General features: G+C 41.0%; 2 protein-coding genes and 1 pseudogene across 2 annotated transcripts; all 3 read right to left on the bottom strand.

Moving 5' to 3' along the window:
* Nucleotides 1-830: 830 nt before the first annotated feature.
* On the bottom strand, nt 831-1,472 carry LOC110565294 (small ribosomal subunit protein RACK1-like; annotated as a pseudogene).
* Nucleotides 1,473-8,195: 6,723 nt separating this feature from the next.
* Nucleotides 8,196-9,147, bottom strand: LOC110565291 (olfactory receptor 2AG1-like). Its single transcript, XM_021662945.1, has one exon. The coding sequence runs from the start codon at nt 9,144-9,146 to the stop codon at nt 8,196-8,198; it is 951 nt and encodes a 316-aa protein (XP_021518620.1). The 5' UTR covers nt 9,147.
* Nucleotides 9,148-21,214: 12,067 nt separating this feature from the next.
* On the bottom strand, nt 21,215-22,165 carry LOC110565296 (olfactory receptor 2AG1-like). The gene has a single exon (XM_021662949.2). It carries the CDS (start codon nt 22,163-22,165, stop codon nt 21,215-21,217), a length of 951 nt encoding a protein of 316 aa, XP_021518624.1.
* Between the last annotated feature and the right edge of the window lie 513 nt (nt 22,166-22,678).

The raw sequence follows: 22,678 nt of genomic DNA, 5'->3' as shown, positions 1-22,678 counted from the left end.
CATTATATGCTTCTCATCCATTTTAAGTTCTTTTTTTATTTGAAAGTAGATTGTTCTGTCATATAGTACACTCCCAACACAGATTCTCTCCCTCCACTCCTCCCAACTCCTCTCTACTTCCCCTCTCCCCCCCCCCATCCACTTCCTCTCCCTCTGTTTTTGTCTTTTTTTTTTTTTTCCAGAAAGAAGCAGGCCTCCCAAAGACAACAAACATAACAAAACAAGACACAATAAGACAAGGCAAAAGCCCTCACATCGAGATGGGACAAGGCAATCAATTATGAGGAAAAGTGTCCCAAGAGCAGGCACAGAGACACACCTGCTCCTCCTCGGGGTTTCCACAAACACATCAAGCTAACAGCCATAACAGACACACAGAGGTCCTGTTAAGACCTCTTGCATGCCTGGTGCTTGCTGCTTGGCCCATAAGCCCAGCTTATACCAGTTCATTGAACCATGTTCTACTGCTGTCCTCCCTTCCTGCTGACTCCTCCAATCTTTCCTCCCCATCTTCTGCGGGGTTCCCCAGGCTTCAGGGGGATAGACATGATGGAGACCTCCAATCCAGAATCCATCTGCACTAGCGTCTGACTATGCGTCTCTGAACCCACGCCCATCTGCTGTTGGAAGAAGTCTCTGTGATGATGGCTGGGCAAGGCACTAACCTATGAGTGTAGCAGAGTATCACTGGGAACCATTTCATTGACTTTTTTTTTTCAGAAAGCTAATTTTATGTGTAAGACTGTCTATAAACTCTTAGCAGACAGCAGCTGTCACCTGCCATACTCATACCAGGTTGCCTGCACAGCCAGCAAACAGTCTGGTCACCATCAGACCATGCCAGAGAGGTCCTTGCTTCCAGAAGCATGGAGGGCTCTATCTGGAGTAACTTCTAGATAGACCAGATTGTGTTCAGATGGTCAATGTAGGCAATGTTGTTTGTCTTCACTTTGCAGTTAGCCAAATTCTATACCTTGACCAACCTGTCCCGTCCACAGGAGACAATGATAGGGTTGCTGCTGTTCAGGGAGAAGCATGCACAGACACCCATTCTGAATGACTCTCATCCTGGACAACGTGATTGCAGACTCTAGAGTATTTTATAACTTTATGGTCTTGTCTCAAGGTCCAGAGACAAGCTGCTGGTTCTCAGAGGAGATGGCTATGCTCAGCACATCCTTGGCATGACCTACAAATCATCTTGTGGTGGTGTCCTTTGTGAGATCTCAGAGGCCCAGTGTTCCACCCCAGGAGCCCGAGAGGGCACCAGAGGAGGTATTAATGTCTCTAACAAAGTGGGAGTGACCTCACAGAACATGCTGTGGTATGCCATAGTTGGTCTGATCCCTTGGTCAGCTTCCACATCTTGATGGTCTTGTCTCAGACAGTATCACGTTAGAGAACTGCAGAATGGTGGTGATGCATGCTACCCAGCCCTTAGTGCCCTTGAGGGTCCCATGAAGGGTCATCTGCTGACTGCAGATGGTAAGAGTATCACTGATAACTCAAAGAAAGAGAGCCACGCCATTGGGTCGCTGTGGAGTTACCCAGTTCCCAGTTCCTGGCCATCCAGGCTTGTGGTGTGGGCCTCAAGTTAAACCAGACAGTGATTGGCCGCTCCCACAGGTTCTGCACCACCACTGCCCCAGAACATCTTCCAGGCAGGGCAGATTGTCGGTCCAGGGTTTTGTGGCTGAGTTGGTGTCCAGGATTCTTTTTCTGTAAACCTACAGAGTAACTTCCATGCCAAAGAGACTAGACCTTAGGGGTGAAGGCTCCATGTAGGCACCAGCTCTACCTCTTCTTATTCAATGAGTTGTGTGGATGTTGTTCTTGGCAATGCCCCGCCATTGCCCATTTTCAGAGAGTGACCCTCTGTCCTAGCATCAGCCTAGGCTGTTTAGGGATCTCCACAGGGCCCCATCATGGATGCAACTAGAAAAAAATAATTCTGAATGAGGTGGCCCAGATCCAGAAGACAAAATGGTATGTATTTACTTATAAATTGATATTAGCTGTTAAGTAAAAGACGAGCTGTAATCCACAGACCCACTGAGGTTAGGTTGAAAGGAGGGCCCCTGGGGATCTCCCTGAGAATGGAAAATAGACTATATTTTGCATTTGGGCTAGGAGTGGGTGGGTTAGGGGAAGGGAGGGATCAGATTGTGGGGAAAAGGAACACAGAAAGAGTGTGTTGGGGGAGAGACAGCTGGAATTCGTGAGTATTGGAGGGCCAATGTGGAAACCTAGTGCAGTTGAGCCTTTGTGGTACCAATGAGGACGACCCTAAGGAGGACGCCTAGTGATGGAGAATACAGAATCTGACTGGCCATCTTTTGTAGCCAGGCAAACCTTCCAGTGGTAGGACTGGATTGTATTTTATTTTAGATGGTTTTTTTTTCCTATACATCTTCTTTAAAAAGCTCAACTTTCTTCATATATAATTAGTTATCAATTAAAAATATCAAAGCTAACACAAAACAAAGCAAGGTATCTTGGGAGACATGGTGGGAGAATAAATAGAAAAATGAAATGCAGGGGGAAAGTAAGAAAAGAGAAGAAACAGATAATAAAATTATGATAATAATAATAAAGAATTATGAGATAAACCTCCAAAAATACAGTTGAGTATGTTTTGTGATGGCCATCAACTCCTGAATGTGGAGCCTTTCATTAAGTGTGGTTTATATAGCAAGTGAGACTCTGCTGAAGAAAACTAAATTTTTCTTTGCAGGAGGTTATCAATTGGAGATAACCTAGGTATCCTGGGTAGGGACGGGGCTGTGTCTACTCCCCATCTCAGAGCTGCGACCCCATTTGACCCGTGCAGGCCCAGTGCTGTCATAGTCTGTGAGTTCCTACGAGTGTCAGTACTGTTGTGTCTAGAAGGTGTTCTTTCATCATACTTCTTTGGAACTGGTTAATATAATCCAGACACATTTCTAGATACTATTGACTGTGACATACATAGAATATCTTCCTGGTCTGTGAAGCTGTATTTTGAACATGGACTTCAATTCCTAGTATAAGCTTCTGAAGTGTAACGGAGAACACATTTTAGAGGTTAAAATGTGAAACAATGGTTTTGTTCGCAATGGCAAGGGTCAAACCCTGAGCAAGAGCCATGTTATTGAGCTGTACCAACCTAGCCCAAATGGTAGGTTTTTTTTTTCCTAGAGTATGTAAATGGTTAGGAAACTAATGAAATACAAATAGAAAGTTCTATATTGAAAAGTTCTTTAAATTTGGTATTGAAAAATATATGCTTATGTAAAAAGAATCCAAAGACACTATGGAAATTGGAAAGATGATGAAAACAAGATAAGGTAGATTCTGGGACACTCTCGTACCTCTGTAGGGCATTTGAACTTTATAAGACAAATGTAAGGGCTCCTAAATTGCTTATTAAAAATGAGTTCTTAGTACTGTGGAAGCTGGTGCTATTGACCATTGGAATTACTCCTTAAAACAAATGCCATATATTTCCTAACACAATAAAAGCATGTTTTGTGGGTAACAGAATACCTTTGGCATGTATACATATCTGCTCACATCTAATCCTTTTTAGATAGTCAACTAATGCAATAAAAATGTTCACCGCACTAAAGTTACATTTGTTTTATCTCAGTGCAACATACTTTTTCAGATATAGCAATGAGCAAACATTTCGTGTTAAGTGGCAGATAATAAATATCTGAAGTCCCAATCAAGAGCCAACTGTGTTGTCACAGCAGCGAAGCAGTTATGGTCATGCAAAAGCAAACGTGGCAATAAAACAATGCTGACCACCCTGGGGGGCTATCTCTGTCATCAACGTCACTGTCTCTGAACCCATCTCCACCACTCAAGCCAATAAATCTTTCAGTGTAGTAGCTTGAAAAGTAAACTACTTTTTTTGTGTATATAAATCCCAGGTGAGAGATGGAGTTTGCAGAAATGTGGACTCAAACTGACAGCGTTCTGACCTTTGGGGTCTTCAATAGCTGCTTCAGCATCCAGGTAGCGAGGATTGGACGGTTCCTGAACACCAAATTTGCTGTCACAGGAGCAACTCGAATCATGTGCTCACATTCTGTTTATTGAGACACAATTGTGGGGCTCCACAGACTGCTAAGTGAGGTTCAGGGACAAGAGAAATTGATACTGGAGTGAAGGATGGTGGAGAATCTAATTTAATCAGACATTGAAACACATCTCAAGGTGATTTTAGGGAATTTGTACTTAGGAGTTAGTGCAGAGTAGCTATTTCCTCTAATGCTGGAATTACTCATTTCTTTCTCACAATTTTCAAATTATCTTTCTCTATACATGTACTGAGTTTCTGAGTGGGTTGAGTGTATTTAGAAACATATACATAATGTATATAAAACAATAATGTAAAAAGGAGTCATGAATTTTAAAAAGAGAAATGAGGGGTATGCAGGACAGTTTCAAGGAATGAAAGAGAAGAAGTAAGTTATGTAATTATATTCCAATTTCAATAAATTAAAGAAATATTTTTTCAGTTTGATTTTTTAAAATTTATTTACTTTACATCCTATCGTAGCCCCCTCCCTCCTCTTTTCCCAGTACCACCTTCCCCATTCTCCTCCTTATTCCCCCTGCCTACTCTTCAGAAAAGGAGAGTCCCCCACCAACTCAGCCCATCACAAGTCACAACAAGACCGAGTGCTTTCCTTTCCACTGAGGCTGGAGAAGGCAGCCCAACCAGAGGAAAGTGATCAAAAAGGAGACAACAGAGCCCATGTCAAAGACAGCCCCTCCTTTCCTTACTAGGGCACCCACATGAGGACTAAGCTACCCATCAGCTACATCTGTGTTGCGGGCCTAGGTCCAGACCATGCATGGCCCTGGGTTGGTACTCCACTCTCCATATGCCCTTCTGGGCCCGGGTTAGTTAACTCTGTTGACCTCTTGTGGAGTTCTTGTCCCTTCTGGGTCCTTCAATCTTACTCCCCCAACACACACACTTTTCCACAAGATTCCCCAGTGCTCAGCCTAACATTTGGCTGAGTCTCAGCATCTGTTTCGATCCAGTGCAGGTGGGGCCTCTCAGAGGACATCTATGCTAGGCTCCTGTCTGCAAGTACAGTAGAGTATTGTTAATAGTGTCAGGAGTTGGCTCTCTCCCATGGAGTGAGCAGAAGTGCGTGAAGAGAGGGAACAAGGTAGAAGAGGGAGTGCAGAAGGCAATGAGGGTGGGGATCAGATATGGGGAGATCATGGGCAGGAGGTCAGAGTGCTTGGAGAAAGGAGAAACAAAGGATGGGGGCATTACTGAGACAAGCTGGAGACCTCTGACAGGGGAGGCTCCTGTGAGGATATGAGGGAGACTTTAGCTAAGACTCTTCATAGCAGGGCTCATGGACATTGAAGAAGCAACTTTCTAGACAGACAGGACTTTTAGTGGAAGGAGGGGAACACCAAACTACCACAAAAACTTCGACCCAAATTTTACCCTGCTTACAAGATGTGCAGGGATAGGGTTAGAGCAGAGATTGAGGGGCTGTCCAATCAATGCCTGGTCCAACCTAAAAGCAAAAATAATTCCTATTATAAATAATAAAAATCCAAGTGACAAATTCATAAATAGTTATTACCCCAAGTATAATAATACCACTCTCTGTGGTTTTGATCTAGAATTTGTTGACATTATAAGTAATAAAAATATGAATTATGCATATGAAAATAATACACTTAATTATTATAACTTACAAATTAAAAGAAGCATTTAAAATAAAATTTAATATATGATGTTTATTGTGTTTAGGAAAGAAACTTGTATCTTACAAATATCATGAGTAGTTAGTTGATGTTGGCCTTGTTTTCTATTACCTCTGTTCATAAGAATTCACCTAAGGAAATGATCAGTCAGCTATCCAAAGATTTAAACTTCACTAATTGTCACAAACACAGGCAAATAGCCACATAAGACACTGAATATTTATTAATGACACAATAGTTACACAGCAAAATATTCACATTATGTAATTTACTATCAAATACAACTTTCAGAGCAATTTAATCATGTATCAATTAAAATTCATACTGCAATCGTTCATTTCAGATGCTTTATTGGCTCATGTTTGCGTCTGCTATCTTAATTAGTCATTACAACAGTTCTAAAAAATATGTCTACTGAGAAAATAGCCTAGCTTATCATAATGAATAGCTTATATTATTTGGTTCAGAAAGCCCATGTACCATATTCAAAGTTATAGAAAAAAGGGAAGTTTTCGTTGTGTAAGCTTTTCACATTCTTGGTTAGGTTAGCCCACTTCACTGCTGTTGCTCTGCTGAAAGGACCCAGGGCCGGGGCCTTTAGACTGGCCCCTAATGACTTGCTCTAACCCTGTAGTGTGGTGCATCTTCAGCCCTTGTCAGAGACGTTCTTAGTACATTCAGTGGCAATTAACACAGAGACACCAGCCAAGGCGCTGAGAATAAAGTACCGCAGAGTGTCCAGCCTTACACAGAACATCTGGATTATACTTTCTCCTCCCAGGACCCAAAGGTCATTCTGAAAAATGGGGCTGATTTCAAGAGCCAGAAGTGGCAGGTGACTCCAGGTAAACAGCCTTTCCTGGACCCAGCAGGGAAGCTGCGCATGCAACTCACAACAGCTATGTCAGCATGCACAGGGCCTGTGCAAGCTCAAGCCGGACATAGTCCTAGCGTGAAGGAGGCAAGTAGGCACGAATTCCAACTCCAGGCTGAGAAGCTATTGGCAATTCACAGCTTCTGAGCAATGGAGAGTCAGTTTTCAAGTGAATGGCCTCTAACAGGTGGACCACGCTCCAGCGTTTGCCTGCAAACTCAGGAGCAGGTGTGCAGCACATACTGGACACCACGGCTTTAAAAAGAAAAGGACACAAGGTTTGGAGGGTAAGGAGGCGAATATAATCTAAACACATGAAACTTTCAAAGCATGGAAGTTCCACATCTTAATGGTGTGCCCTGTTACGTTTTCAGAGTTGTATTTATTGTGTAATATTTAAATATTACTGTGTTTTCACCTCAAATATTTATCTTTTATAGCAAATACTTTCAAAATCCCTCTTCTGGCTTTTGTAATTCGCTGAGCATAGTTTTTGACAGTCCCCCTGCTGTGCAGTAAGTAGCACAGGGAACAGGACAACAGTCTATCACAGAGGGCCTCTGAAAGACTCCACCCAGCAGGGCATCAAAACATATCCTGAGATTCATAGCCAAACTCTGGGCAGAGTACAGGGACTCTTATGAGAGAAGGGGGAGATAGAAAGACCTGGAGGGGACAGGAGCTCCACAAGGAGAGCAACAGAACCAAAAAATCTGGGCACAGGGATCTTTTCTGAGACTGGTACTCCAACCAAGGACCATTCGTGGAGATAATTTAGAACCCCTGAACAGAAATTTTTTTTCACTTTTAAAAAATTACTTATTTATATTTCTATAAATTACAGTTTATTTACTTTGTATCCCAGCTGTAGCTCCCTCTGAATTCCACCCTCCCTCCCTCATTTCCTCCCATGCCCCTCCCCCATTCCAATGATAGGGGTGGTTCTCCTCCCCTTCCCTCTGACCCTAGCCTATCATGTCTCATCAGGACTAGCTGCATTGTCTTCCTCTTTGGCCTGGTAAGGCTGCTCCCCCATGGGAGGAGGTGTGATCAAAGAGCCAGCCACTGAGTTCATGTCAGAGACAGTCCCTGTTCCCATTACTCGAGAACTCACTTGGAGACTGAGCTGCCATGAGCTACATCTCACATTCAGTTCTATAGTGAACATTAAAATTATATTTGAATTTAAATAACAAGATATTTTTAATAAAAACTGTGCAATTCTCATGAATCCTCTCAAATTTATATGTGAGCTTCCACTTGAAACCATTTTCTCTGATTGTTGGCTCAATTTGATTTAAAGTTTATGGGTTATATCAGGTGGCAATATCTCAGATCCTTGTAACAAGGCAACTTAATTGGAAAATGAAAACTACTTTTAAAGATAAAGAAGAATGATTTTATTGCTGAGTGAATCTTATCTTATGAAATACCACAAGAAGATAAGACTCAAACAGCATTTACAAAGGTATGTTTGGCTCCGTAGTTTACTATCAAAATATACATTTTTTTTCTCTGTGTTTTGTGATAAATATTTCAAATTGAATGTTTTTGACTTTGAGAAGATTTGTGTATAAAAGACAGCTATTAATGACATCTAAAAGTTAGAGTGTGTTGACAATAACCGTTTACCCAGGACTCTCTTCAAAGCCCCGCTGACCTCCTTATTCCTCAGGCTGTAGATTAAAGGGTTCAGGGCTGGGGTGACGATTGTGTACAAAAAAGAGAGGATGTTTTCTTGCTTGGAACTGTGATAGGAACTAGGCAGGATGTACATGACTGTGAGAGGCCCATAGTACATCCCAACCACAGTCAAGTGGGAAGAACAAGTAATAAGAGCTTTCTTCCTGCCCTCAGTTGAGGGCATTGTGAGGACAGTGTACAGAATTAGTGTGTAGGAGGCCAGGATGGCAGCAAGAGGGGGAATGAGCAAGGTCACACCCATCAAATAAACCATGAGCTCATATGTGGAGGTGTCTGCACAGGCCAGCTTCAGCAGTGGAGGGATCTCACAGAACAGGTGTCTGATTTGGCGGGATTTGCAGAATGGATACTGCATGGTGTAGACGGTATATCCTAGAGCACTGAGGGAAGCTGGAATCCAGGATATGGCCACCATGAGCCAGCAAACACTTGGCCTCATGAAGATCATGTAGTTCAATGGATGACAAATGGCCACATACCTGTCATAGGCCATAAAGGCCAGAATGAGATCCTCTGAACTACCCAGAGCCAGTTCCAGGAACATCTGAAGGGCACAACCACCAAAAGAGATGGTGTTGTCTTTGAGCAGAAAATCCATGACAGCCTTAGGGCTGATAACTGATGTGAGGAGAAGGTCCATGAGAGAGAGCTGCCCAAGCAGGAAGTACATGGGCACGTGAAGATAGACATCCATGGTGGTGACCAGGAGCAGCAGTCCATTGCTGATTAGTGCCAACAAGTACAGGGCAGCAACTGTGGCACAGAGCAGTTCAGGAGAGCCACTGTCATCCAGAATCCCCACCAAGATGAAGCCACTTCCCAAGGTGGAGTTCCAGAGCTCCATTCTGTGCAGTCTCTTTAGTTGCCTAGAAACAGTTGATGCAGTTTAGTCTTGCTACTACTATAGAGTTAGTTTTGTAAAACCAGAGGCCTCTGAGGGTACGCAACATAACTTTCATAAGATGATATTTTTCCTACTACTAAATAGCTATGGTTCTTGATTTCCAAATTTTTAGTTCTTAATTGTATCAGGATAAAAGTTTTGTCTAGCTGAGTGTGGTTGCACACGCTTGTAATCTCAGCATTTGGAGAGGTAGATGGAGGCGAATCTCTCTGAGTTTGAGGCCAGACTGGTCTACAGAACGAGTCCAGGACAGCCAAAGTTATACAGAAAAACCTTGCCTCAACAAAACAAACAAAGTTTTCTCTATGCACAGAACAGGTACATAGTAATATGTAAACATCATGTTATCCTTTATGGAATACTGATGAGGACATCCAACTTGAAGAAATATCTTTCCTAGAAAAGTTAAATTACCTTTTGTGTTAAGGTTAAAGAAATATTCTGCCATACATGCCCTTTAGTTGGCTAATGGCTTACATATTCAATTAGATTTTTAATAGATGTGTTTAAAATATATATTCTCCAGCTCATTTAGAGATGTGATTTCAATAAATTACTTTCACCAATTTCTCCACATTTCTTGGGTTGGTTTGTATGTTTCAAGATGGAACATTTCTTTGTATCCAAGAGTCACCTCATTTGATGGTGCTTTTGCTCCTGAGTCCTGGAATTTCAAGCATACAGCAAGCATACAACAAACTCCCCAGCTCTTTTTCTACATTTGTAGTGACTCTCATTCAAAGAAGACAAAGTTGTTTACTTTAATTATTTCTGCTGCTCAGCCATACCTTCTCCACAAGTCTTGAGAGGACTATTAAGTGTCAGAACTAGGCTATGGTAGTGAGAAAGCATTGCTTTTAGAGTTATACCTTTATGATCAATACAAACATGTTTGTTTTATCATATTATTACTCAACAAGTGCATGGGAAGACACAGAATTGCAAAACACGAGTCCTTTCACAGAAAAAAAAAAGGTCTGCTTTGTTTTAGAGAAATGATGAAAATACATAAAGAGCAGCTAGTTTTGTTGTAATTCAGGCCCAATAATTCCAAACCAATATTGTCTTTAGCCTTGCGGCTTATTTTTCCTTCTGTAAGTGTAAGGCACATGCAGTAGATGGGGTGGGAAAGAAATCTAGCCTTTCTGGAAGGCTGCTATTGCTGCATGGTTCCCAAACTTGCAGAGGAGCTAACACAGATCAGGGATCTAAGATTGGCAGGTGCCACTGCTGCATATCATGCCAGGTGAAGCCAACTCCACACATAGAATGAAAGATCTGAAAGAAGAGCGTCTGTGTGTAAAACTTGTAGCTACATCATGTCCTGCATATGTGTGTGTGCATATATACACATTAGCATTAGTGTGTATTATACTAAGGGACATCAGCACCTTAGGGGGTAAGAGGTATGTGCACATGGAATAAGCATCAGTTCATGTGGTCCTTTTAGAACATTCATAACTTTCTAATGTTTTCATCAGAGACTACAGTGTCTACAGGCTCTGCAGACATGTATTGAAGTTACTTTAGGACAAAGGTGCCCAGACCTAGACTCTAGTGCAGAATTTATTGGTTCGGTTTTAACATTCAAAACTCCCAGCTCTTTTTTCAAAAACAAAAACAAAACAAAACAAAAAACTAAAATAAGAGAGTGAAAGGGTGTTGGATCCCAAAGAACTAGAGATTCTGACATGGCAATTAAAAAAAAAAGATAAATAAATTCCTTACCTCTGTGGTGAGAAGTCTAGCTACCAGACAACTAGTAGCTTCCCTTGGACTGCTTGAAAACTGAGAAATTGCAATAAAAATGGGAAGGTCAGGTGTGGTTTAACTGCAGCAGTACATAACTGATTTGCCCTGCTAAGTTGCTAACATACCTGACTAACATGTCAGGAGTCCATGGATGTCAGGTGTCAGAGTGCTCTGTTCTATCCTAGGTCTACAGATGTGCAGTGGAGATGGCAGTGAGGAGAGTCAGGCAACGCTCTTTGGGTAGCATCTTACAGATCAAGAAGGTGGCTTTCCTGATAAGAGTTGGTGGAAACTGCTTCTACAGGTTGCATGGAGGCAGTCTTTCCCATTTAAAGTCTGATTTCAGACATCCTTGGATCTGGTAACTCAAGTTTCTTTATTCTATCTATGTGCAATGGTAAATGGTAAATGTCAGAAATAGACCTTTGAAGAGATGTTCAAAGAGTCCTGTTATGTACACCTTCATGTGCCAGGGGCCAAGAGTAAGTCGGGGTTTTTCAAGGAGATCTGTTTGTAGATTCCAGGAACTCTTTTCTTCTTTCTCCAATGCACATCTCCAGAGGGACTTATTTCCCATCTGAGATGGTCTCTCCTGGAAATGTTGATCTGGGGAATGATATATTAATGAATCTAGTGGGTGTATTCCTGACTTGTTTTCCCTGAGCACTTCTGCTGCTTGATGGACTCAAAGGCCCAGGTTTGTTTCTCCTTGAAAACAGGATCTACTTCCTTAGTCTCCTATGTGCTGAGAACATCAGTACACAAATACCCAACTTTCCTTGATTTCTATGTAACTCTAAAAGAAATGTTGACAACCGTTTTGAAATATCTAACTCTACCTACCTGCAGAAGTTTGGAGGTCTTGATTCCTGGCCTACAGCATAAGGCCAGTTCCCCAGCTTTTGTAGAATGTTGATTCCCTTATTTTGATGCTCTTTTACTAGACTATTTTCAGTTCTATGCAGTTGTTCTGTGTGGAGTCTGCAGGTGTGAGATCTTCCATTCATCTTCTCTGATAACTCAGTACAGTTTTTCTGTGTGTTCATGTCTTGATACCATCAATTAATGTTTAAAAAAAGGAGCTCAGATTTCCAGGTATTGCACAGAAAATACAATATCAGAGTTGTTGAGAGTCAATATTAATTAACATCTTTTAAATGTTCTTAGACCTAGAGGATATGTCATCATCACATATGTGTACTTAGATGATAAGACCTATCAATGTCCAATAGGACAAGGAATGGGTGTGCTTTAAAATGATGAGAAAATAAAACTGAATACCTTGACACTTTGTGCAAAGCTGAACTGTCACCAATGAATGAAGACAAAATAAAAGCAAAGGATTTATTTGTTCTCTGGGATCTTGTTTCCTTGTCCTGAATTATAGCTTTTACTCATTACACTCTGCAGGTCACCTAGAGTCCTTCCCTGAGTCAGAAGGTAAGTTCTGCTCCGCTTCATCCTGTAGTTTTTCTGGGTCCCCAAGGATCTCTATTCCCTGAGCAACCAAATAGGTCCACTCCTGATTACAAATAAAAGCAGCATGGCACCGATGCAAAAACAGACACACAAATCAGTGGAATAAAATTGAACACCCTCAAAAAAAATCCTTGCCACTACAACTACTTGACTTTTGACATAAATATTCTTTGGGGGGAAAGACAGAATCTTCAACAAATGGTTCTGGGAAACTAGTCTCAACATGTTGGGAAAAAAAAAAACTGGATCCTTGTCTCCCATCCTGTGTGAAACTCAACTTCAAACACATCAATGACCTCCACATAAAACTTGATACAGAAAAAAAAAAAAACCTTGATACAGTTAAACTTTTAGAAGAAAAGTACAGTTTAGACTTCAGCCTAAGGCACACCTAAGAACTTGTTGGTTAGGACTTTGATATATCTGGGAGTAAGATACACAATTAATAAATGTGATCATAAGAAATTAAATAGCTCCTATAAAGGATAGGAAGCTGTAATCAAGTGAAGACGCAGCCCACAAAATGGGAATCCTTTCATTTCTGCAGCTGACAAAGGACTAGTATCTATAACATATAAAGAACTTTAAAACTAAACAAGAAAACAGCACCAATTAAAAGTGTGTATACAGTTTTGGTATGTTGTTTTCAACTCTAGCACTCAAAGTTATTGGACAGGATAGCAGTGATACACATTTCAAAGTGAAAATGACGGTATATCTAAAAAAAAATTCAAAAAAATCAAAGGCAGGGTGTTCCAATGAAGGCACCCAGGTTTCCTTTTGAAGAGCAGAGAATTGCTGATAATTATACTCTAAAAAAGCTGTGGATGAAGGAAGATTTGATTGAAATTTATCAGGAACAAATGAGAGGGGGTATGGCATTCAATGGTTTATATAATGGTTTTTATTTTTCTTTTTCTCTCAATCCTTTTTCTTTCTTTGTTTAAAAATAGACCCTGAGTTTCACCTTACACCCATCAAAATGGTTATTATGAAAAACTCAAGTGACAACACATTCTGGAGAGGATATGGAGAAAGGGGAACCCTCCTCCATTGCTGGTGGGAATGGAAACTTGTACAAACTTTCCACTTTGGAAATCAATCTGGTGCTTTCTCAGACAATTAGAAATAGAGCTACCTCAAGATCCAGCTATATCACTCCTAGGTATATATTCAAAATATGCTCAAGCATACAAGGACATTTGCTCAACCATGTTTGTAGCAGCTTTATTTGTAATAGCCAGAAGCTGGAAACAACCCAGATGTCCCTCAACTGAACAATGGATGCAGAAATTGTGGTACATTTACACAATGGAATACTATTCAGCAATTAAAAGCAAGGAACTTATGAAATTTGCAGGCAAATTGTGGGAATTAGAAAAGATCATCCTGAGTGAGGCATCCCCAAAGCAGAAAGATACACATGGTATATACTCACTAATAAATGGATATTAGTCATATAATACAGGATAATCATACTAAAACCTAAGTAAGCTAATCAAGAAGGAAGACTCTTGTGTAAGATTCTCAATCTTCATTTAGAAAGGCAAAGAGGATGTACATCAGAAGAGTGAGAAAACAGGGAACAGGTCAGGAGCCTATCACAGAGGGCTTCTGAAAGATTATACCCAGCAGGGTATCAAAATATATGCTGAGAATCATAGCCAAATTTTGGGCAGAGTGCAGGGAAACTTATGAGAGAAGGGAGAGATAGAAAGAGCTGGAAGGAACAGTTGCATCATAAGGAGAGCAACAGAACCAAAAAATCTGAGCACAGGGCTTTTTTGTGAGACTGATACTCCAACCAAGGACCATGCATGGAGATAACCTAGAACCCCTGCACAGATGTAATCCATGGCAGCTCAGTGTTCAAGAGGGTTCCCCAGTAATAGTAACAGGGACTGTCTCTGACAGTGGCTTGCTCTTTGATCACCCCCACCCGAGGGGGGAGCAGCCTTACCAAGCCACAGAGGAATACAATGCAGCCAGTCCTGATGAGACCTGATAGACTAGGGTCAGATGGAAGGGAGGAAGACCTCCCCTATCATTGGACTAGAGGAGGGGCATGGGAAGAGGGAGGGAGGGTGTGATCGGGAGGGGATGAGGAAGGGGGCTACAGCTGGGATACAAAGTGAATAAACTGTAATCAATAAAATTAAAAATTATTCTTTTGTAATGTGGTGTTCAAAATTAAAACTGAATTCTGGCTCTCCATGTCTTTAAAGATGGAGTAATCTATATTCTAGTGTGCAGTATCTTTTATTGGTTGTTTTTATTGTGCTGATTTTTGGTAATCAGATCTCAGCTCCCTTAGTATTACCACCCATCTTTAAAAAAAAAAATGTTATGTGTGCACAGAGGCAAGAAGAGGCCACCCTTTCCAGCCCTATGCATTTTCAGGTTTTTTTTTCCATTTGATATTTTTAGTTTAGTTTATTTATTACAATTTATTCACTTTGTATCCCTGCTATAGCCATTCCCCTCATCTCTTCCCAGTCCCACCCACTTTCCCACTTCTACCCCTATGCTCCTCGCTCGCCCAATCCACTGATAGCAGAGGACCTCTTCCCCTTTTGACCCTAGCCTTTCAGTTCTCATCAGAGCTGACTGCATCATCTTCCTCTGTGGCCTGGTAAGGCTTCACTCCCCAGCGAGATGTGATCAAAGAGCCAGCCACTGAGTTCATATCAGAGACAGCTCCTGGTCCTCTTACTAGGGTACCCACTTGGCAACTGAGCAACCTATGAACTTCCTCTGAACAGGGGGTCTAGGTCCTCTCCATGCATGGTCCTTGGTTGGAGTATCAATCTTTGCAGGAGTCCCTGGGCCCTGGTTTCTTGGCTCTCTTGATCTCCTTGTGGAGCTCCTGTCCCCTCCAGATCTTTCCATCTCCTCCTTCTTTCATAAGATTCCCTGAACTCTACCCAAAGTTTGGTTATGAGTCTCAGCATCTGCTTTGATACCCTGCAGGGTAGAGTCTTTCAGAGGTCCTCTGTGGAAGGCTCCTATCCTGTTCCCTGTCTTCTCCTACTTCTGATATCTATCCTATTTGCCATCCTGAATGAGGTTTCTGCCTCTTCCCTAGGGTCCTCCTTGTTGTTTAGCTTCTTTAGATTTTAGTATGTTTATTCTATATTAAATGGCAAATATCCACCTATAAGTCGGTATGTACCATATGTGTCTTTCTTCTTCTGGGTTAATTCACTCGGGATGATCTTTTCTAGTTCCATCCACTTGCCTGCAAATTTCATGATTTCCTTGTTTTGAGGTGAGTGGTATTCCGTTGTGTAAATGTACCACAATTTCTGTATTCATTCCTCAGGTTTGTTATCACAAAAACATCAAGCAGTGTAAACATTCCTATGATATTCTAATTGGCCTTGTGAGTTCCAGAGTGTGGTTGCTTCACCCTAGACTGTGACTTTTCAGTGGGAGATGGAAGTTTTTCAGAGAACTGAATATGAAAAAAAAGAAAAAAAAAGACCTTTCCTCTGCTTGAAGCTACCGAGGTTCTGGACCAAAAGACTACCATGTTTGTCGGCAAGGTGACAGATAGAGTGAGAGTAGTAACTAACCTCAAAGACGGCCTCACTGGAGAGAAAGAAAGCATTTTAAGAGCAGGACGGTCTCTTCAAAAGACCCCGAAAAGCCCCAGTTTCAGCAGCTGACCATAAACTACTCACGCACACGTTTATGCAGCGGGTGCTGCCCCTTTGGACCCTGTTTGTTCTTTCTGCCTGGGCCATGGGTTTTCGAGGGACATTGTCTGTACCAGCTTTACTAACCTAAAGAAAACCCTGCTGGGTAGAGTCTTTCAGAGGCCCTCTGCAGTGGCCTCTTCCTGTTCCCTGTTTTCTCCCTCTTCCAATGTCCATCTCATTTGCCTTTCTGAGTGAGGATTGAGGATCTTCCCAGGGTCCTCCTTCTTGCTGAGATGTACAGATTTTAGTAGGATTATCAGATATTATGTGACTAATATCCATTTATTAGTGAGTATATCCCATGTGTGTCTTTCTGCTTCTGGGATGCCTCAACTCAGGATGATCTTTTCTAATTTCCACAATTTAACTGCAAATTTCATGATTTCCTTGTTTTTAATTGCTGAATAGTATTCCATTGTGTAAATGTATCACAATTTCTGTATCCATTGTTCAGTTGAGGGATATCTAGGTTGTTTCCAGCTTCTGGCTATTACAAATAAAGCTGCTATGAACATGGTTGAGCAAATGTCCTTGTTGTGTACCTGAGCATGTTTTGAATATATGCCTAGGAGTGATATAGCTGGATCTTGAGGTAGCACTATTCTTAATTGTCTGAGAAAGGATTTCCAAAGTGGTTGTACAAGTTTCCATTCCCACCAGCAATGGAGTAGGGTTACCTTTTCTCCTCATTCTCTCCAGCATGTGTTGTCACTTGAATTTTTTATCTTAGCTATTCTGATGGGTGTAAGGTGAAATCTCAGGGTCGTTTGGATTTGTATTTCCCTGATGACTGAGGATGTTGAGCATTTCTTTAAGTGTTTCTCTGCCATTTGATATTCCTCTATTGAGAATTTTCTGTCTAGCTCTGTATCCCAGTTTTTAATTGGATTACTCGATTTGTTGCTTTGGGCAAAGTGCAGGGAAACTTATGAGAGAAGGGGGAGATAGAAAGACCTGGAGGGGACAGGAGATCCACAAGGAGAGCAACAGAACCAAAAAAATCTGGGCACAGGGGTCTTTTCTGAGACTGATACTCTAACCAAGGACCATTCATGGAGATAACCTAGAACCCCTGCACAGATGTAGCCCATGACAGCTCAGTGTCTAAGTGGGTACCCTACTAAGGGGAACAAACAGGGGCTGTCTCTGATTGGCCTGCTCTTTGATCACCTCTCCCTGAGGGAGGGGCAGCCTTAGTAGGCCACAGTGGAAGACAGTGCAGACAGTCCTGATGAGACCTGATAGGCTAGGGTCAGAGGGAAGGGGAGGAGGACCTTCCCTATCAGTGGACTGGGGAAGGAGCATGGGAGGACAAGAGGGATGGAGGATGGGATTTGGAGGGGACAAGGGAAGAGACTACAGCTTGGATAAAAAATGAATAAATTGTAATAAATAAAAATGAATTAAAAAAATAAAAATAACCTCAAAAAATAAATAAATTACATAATATTTATAAGAACCATAATTTTTTTCTAAAGAGATAATGGTAAGTTATTTCATAGCAGTAAAATATCATTATAAGAAAACATGACTACCTTGCAGTATATAAATTTTTTCTAGTTTTTAATTTTTACTACTTTTTATAAGTTAAAAATATTTATTTATTTATTTATTCAATTTAAATCATGATCATAGCTCCCTTTCTGCTCTCCTCCTGGTCCTATCCTCCCTTCCTCTTCCTCCATTTCCCCTCCCCTAGTCCTCAGAACAGGGGAGCCCTCCCCCCACCTACCCACCCCAGCTCATCATTTCTCATCAGGACTGAGCACATCTTCCCATGTGGCCTGGTGAGGCAGCCTCACCAGGGAAAAGAGATCAAAAAGCTGGCAACAAAGTCCATGGCAGAGATTGCTCCTTCTCCCCTTATTAGGAAACCCACATGAATCCTGCTATGTTCATCAGCTACAACTGTGTAGAAGGCTAGGTCCAGTCTATGCATGGTCCTTGTTGGTGCTTTAATCTCCAGAAGCCCCTCTGGGTCCTGGTTAGTTGGCTCTGTTGCTCTTCCTGTGCAGCTACCGTCACTGCTTGGTCCTTTTATCCTCCCCTGCCACTCCCCATCCCCACTTTCCAACAAGACTCCTTATGCTTTGTCCAATGTTTGGCTGTGAGTCTCAACATCTGCCTTGAACCATTGCTGGGTGGAGCCTCTCAGAGAACAGCTATGCCCGGTTCTTTTCTGCCAGGATAGCAGAATATTGTTAATAGTGTTTGGTTGGCTCTCTCCCATGTGGTGGGTCTCAGGTTGGGTCACGCAGTGGTTGGACATTCCCTCAATCTCTGCTCTAACTTTACATCTGAACATCTTTTAGCGGGGTAAATTTGGGGTCAACGTATTTCTGGGTGGGTGGATTGGTGTTCCCTTCTCTTCACTAGGAGGCCTATTCAGTAAGAGGGTGTCCTCTTTGGTCACCATGATCACTGCTACAAGGAGTCTCAGCTACAGTAGACCCTCCCAGAAGCTTACCCTGTCTTAGGAACTTCATGCATTCATTGTATCCCCTATTCCCTTCCCTCCAAACCCTCCACTACTCAGTGCATTGCTTTTCCCTTCCCAGCGTATCCACTCTTCTTTAATGCATCCATCTAGTGTCTCCTGTATGTGCGTGGGTACAGAACAGCATAAATGGGCTGCATCTATAAAGAAAATTGTCTGTTAAAATTTCCATCGTATATTTTAATGTCAAATCACAAATTGAAACAGAAATTATCACCAAAATTATAATAACCATAGTATCTACTTCCTCAATCTTGATATTGTAAAAAAAAAATTACAAGCAAAATATGAACTATGCAAATCAAATGATATAGTGTTGTTACTAATAAATTAATGCAACTTTAATGTGCAATATGCAAAATGTTCAACATTTTCATTAAAATGTTTTTTTATTCAATTCCAAGACTATTCAGTTGATTTTGATCCTGATTTATATAACTATTCATGAGACATTTCCTAAGGGAAAAGATTAATCACATACATGAGAGTTCGCCATTGCTAATTAACATAAATACATACAAACAAATGCATAAAACATCATTTATTCGACAGTGATGAAATAGCTAGTTGCATTAAAGCACCCACGTGCTGTCATACACTACTACTCACAACTGCCAGGGCACTTGTTTTCTCATAATAGATGTAGAATTTAATCACTTATTCCACATGCCTTACTCCATCTATTTATATGTACTATATTGCTTGATCTTCACAATGTGGTAAAATAGGTCTTTTTGTTACTGGAGATTCATAGTTTACATGCGTTTTTTTTTCCCCAAAAAATTCCAAGTTCAAAGCATTTCGAGAATGTGCGCGTCATTTAATTCCAACGTCTGTGTTCTGGCAGCTCTCCAGGGGCCCTTTACCAGCTCTCTGTATCATATCAGCACCATAGAACACAGAGCCTCTACTGTGTACCACCGGGTGAAGAAACTTCTACATGACCATAACAACTTAGTAAAGTGAATGCCGGCATCAAAAACGGAGAGAAATTAATCTAAATGAATGTGAGATTTTACTCACACTACTTACTTCTAGTATACTTATATTTATTTTCTCTAAAAACATATTTTTATTTAAACTGTTACATAAAAGGCAAAGCCACATTTATATCTTAATGATATACCAAGTTAAGTTTCTGTATGTGTTTGCACCATATAATATTTGGATTATGTGAAAGGTATTTATCTTCTCAAATATCTATTGATTCTCTGTGATGAAAACTTTGAAAATATTTTCTTCTGGCCTTTGGAACACATATTGTAGTCTATAGTCAGCTATTCAATGCATAACTCTATTCCACTGTCCAGCTGTGGCTCAGCACCCACTGATCAATGGCTCCCTGCTCCTCTCCCTCGACTACAACTTTCCCAGCCTCTTCTATGCACTGCTCTGTTTTCAATTTCTATGAACCCAAATTAATAAGAACTTTGTTTAGTGCCATAAATGAAAGAATCATAATAATAGTTTCTTTTTGTTAAAACAAGCAGGAAAGAATCAATTTCTACAGACAACAGTACCAATCCCCTGTAGATTTAAGTTAACAAGAAAACCGCATTGTCCCTTTCCCCTGTTTTTCAATTTTTAATTTATTTTTCTCTTCAAATTCTTTATTGATCTATTCCTAGGGTTTTTTTGAGGAAACTCAGACTGATTTTTAAAGCAGCATTGATTCTTTATACTCCCACCAACAGCATGCCAGCCAGTGTGTTCCCCTCCCCATATCCACGTGAGCACGGGTTGTCAACTGTAATATTGATGACAGTCCTGTCTAGTGTTTTAGTTCACTGTCTAGAGTTTCAGTTCAATACAAAAACCATAACAGTGTGCACATAGAGTGCCATAGATATTTTGAACACATGTACAGATTGTGAAATATTTATGTCTACACAAATAGTAAACATTAGGAAAAATGGACAAGTGTGGTCTCATCCTATTGTCTGCTGTTATTATATACAGATTAGAATGGTAAGTGTTCATTTCAATTCTCATAACTGAAAACGGAAGGTAAAAAAAGGAAAAGAAAAGAAAAATAAGGGAAATTGCAGAACATACACAGAGAACACACAAACAGAGAGAGAGGAGAGAGATTGGACCATACTGTCTGTCAGGACACCCATAAATGTAGTTGCTTGGAAGAAAGAAAGAATGAACATGATACAAACTTGTTAAGCAAAATATCCACTGTCAATATTACATCTTTGGGCCAAGATTTATGCAAATCTGAAGAAGCCTCTCCAATCAATATGTGAGTTATTCACTTGAGACTATTCTGGTTTTTGGTTCAATAAGGACTTAAAATCTTAGGGGTCGAGTCCAGGTGGTAAGGCCAGCTTGAAACTCTAAAACAAGCATTGGGAAATGATGTCTAACTTTTAAAGTAGTTTCACATAATGTGAACTTTATTTAATAGAGTACATCATAATATTTAGTGTATTTTAATAGGTTATTGTATCTCATACTTATGTATAAAAAAACACACTTTTACTCTCTTAATTTTACCAGTAGTATTTAATTCATAGTAGAAATATTATTTTATGTTGAATATGTATTAGAATGCAGCTAGATATTACAACTATCTAGAACATAGACTGAACTGACAACAACCTTTTCCCTAGGACTCTCCTTAAAGCCCCAGTGACCTCCTTATTCCTCAGGCTGTAGATGAGGGGATTCAGAGCTGGAGTGAAAACTGTGTAGAAAACGGAGCTGATATTGTCTTGCTTGGGGCTGTGGAAGGAACTGGGCAGGACATACATGACCATGGCACCCCCATACCACATGCCAACCACAGTCAGATGGGAAGAGCAGGTTACAAGGGCTTTCTTCCTGCCCTCATTTGAAGGCATGTGGAGCACAGTGAACAGAATTAGTGAGTAGGACGCCAGGATGGCAGCAAGAGGGGGAATGAGCAAGGTCACACCCATCACATAAACCATGAGCTCATATGTGGAGGTGTCTGCACAGGCCAGCTTCAGCAGTGGAGGGATCTCACAGAACAGGTGTCTGATCTGGCGGGATTTGCAGAAGGGATATTGCATGGTGTAGATGCTATATCCTAGAGCACTGAGGGATGCCAGGATCCAGGATGTGGCTATCATGAGCCAGCAGACTTTGTGACTCATTAGGATTGTGTAGTTCAGAGGGTGACAAATGGCCACATACCTGTCATAGGCCATAAAGGCCAGAAGAAGGTCCTCTGCACTACCAAGTGTCAGTTCAAGAAACATCTGAAGGGCACAGCCCACAAAAGAGATGGTGTTGTCTCTTAGCAAAAAATCTATAACAGCCTTGGGAGTGATAACTGATGTGAGCAGGAGGTCCATGAGAGAGAGCTGCCAGAGCAGAAGGTACATGGGCACGTGGAGTCGGGCATCCATGGTGATGACCAGGAGCAGCAGTCCATTGCTGGTCAGAGCTAAAAAGTACAGGGCTGTGATAGTGGCACAGAGCAGTTCAGGAAAACCACTGTCATCCAGAATCCCCACCAAGATGAAGTCATTTCCCAAAGTGGAGTTGCAGAGGTCCATTCTCTTTTGTCTCTTTACCTGTGTAGAAAGCATATGGTTCAGTGAAATTTTGCTAATATGAACTCAAATAGTCAATTATCACATTGCTAGCCCTTTGTGTTACCTAGAATTACTTCAACAATATGGGATTTTTCAAAAAAGTTTTACTTCTTGATTTATACCTCTCTCTCTCTCTCTCTCTCTCTCTCTCTCTCTCTCTCTCTCCTTACTTTAATCACCTAAAAGATCCATCTATGTACAGAATAGGAAGTATGAGAAAGATAAAAAGTCAACTCACTAAGTAGTACCTAGGATACTAAACTTAGAACATCTTTCCAGAAAGTAAGGTCTTTCTTAAGATCAAAGAAATAGCCTACCATGTATCATTATAGAATAAAGCTTAGAAAATGACCTTAAATATTTCAGTTAGTTTTCTGAATAGAAATGCTTTGAATTTCTATTGAACTCTAAACTGATTTCAATGAAGTACTGCTGTTGTTTTATTCCACATTTCACTTTTTAAGGATTTTTTTT

This window comes from Meriones unguiculatus, chromosome 14 (assembly GCF_030254825.1).
Source record: "Meriones unguiculatus strain TT.TT164.6M chromosome 14, Bangor_MerUng_6.1, whole genome shotgun sequence".
NCBI classification, from domain to species: domain Eukaryota; kingdom Metazoa; phylum Chordata; class Mammalia; order Rodentia; family Muridae; genus Meriones; species Meriones unguiculatus.
Note: the sequence above shows the minus strand (reverse complement) of the source record. Positions and strands in the feature narration are given on the sequence as shown.

Bases quoted from the DNA above. Each gene is read 5' to 3' on its own strand.
- LOC110565291 (XM_021662945.1), bottom strand. From the start codon at position 9,146: ATGGAGCTCTGGAACTCCACCTTGGGAAGTGGCTTCATCTTGGTGGGG.
- LOC110565296 (XM_021662949.2), bottom strand. From the start codon at position 22,165: ATGGACCTCTGCAACTCCACTTTGGGAAATGACTTCATCTTGGTGGGG.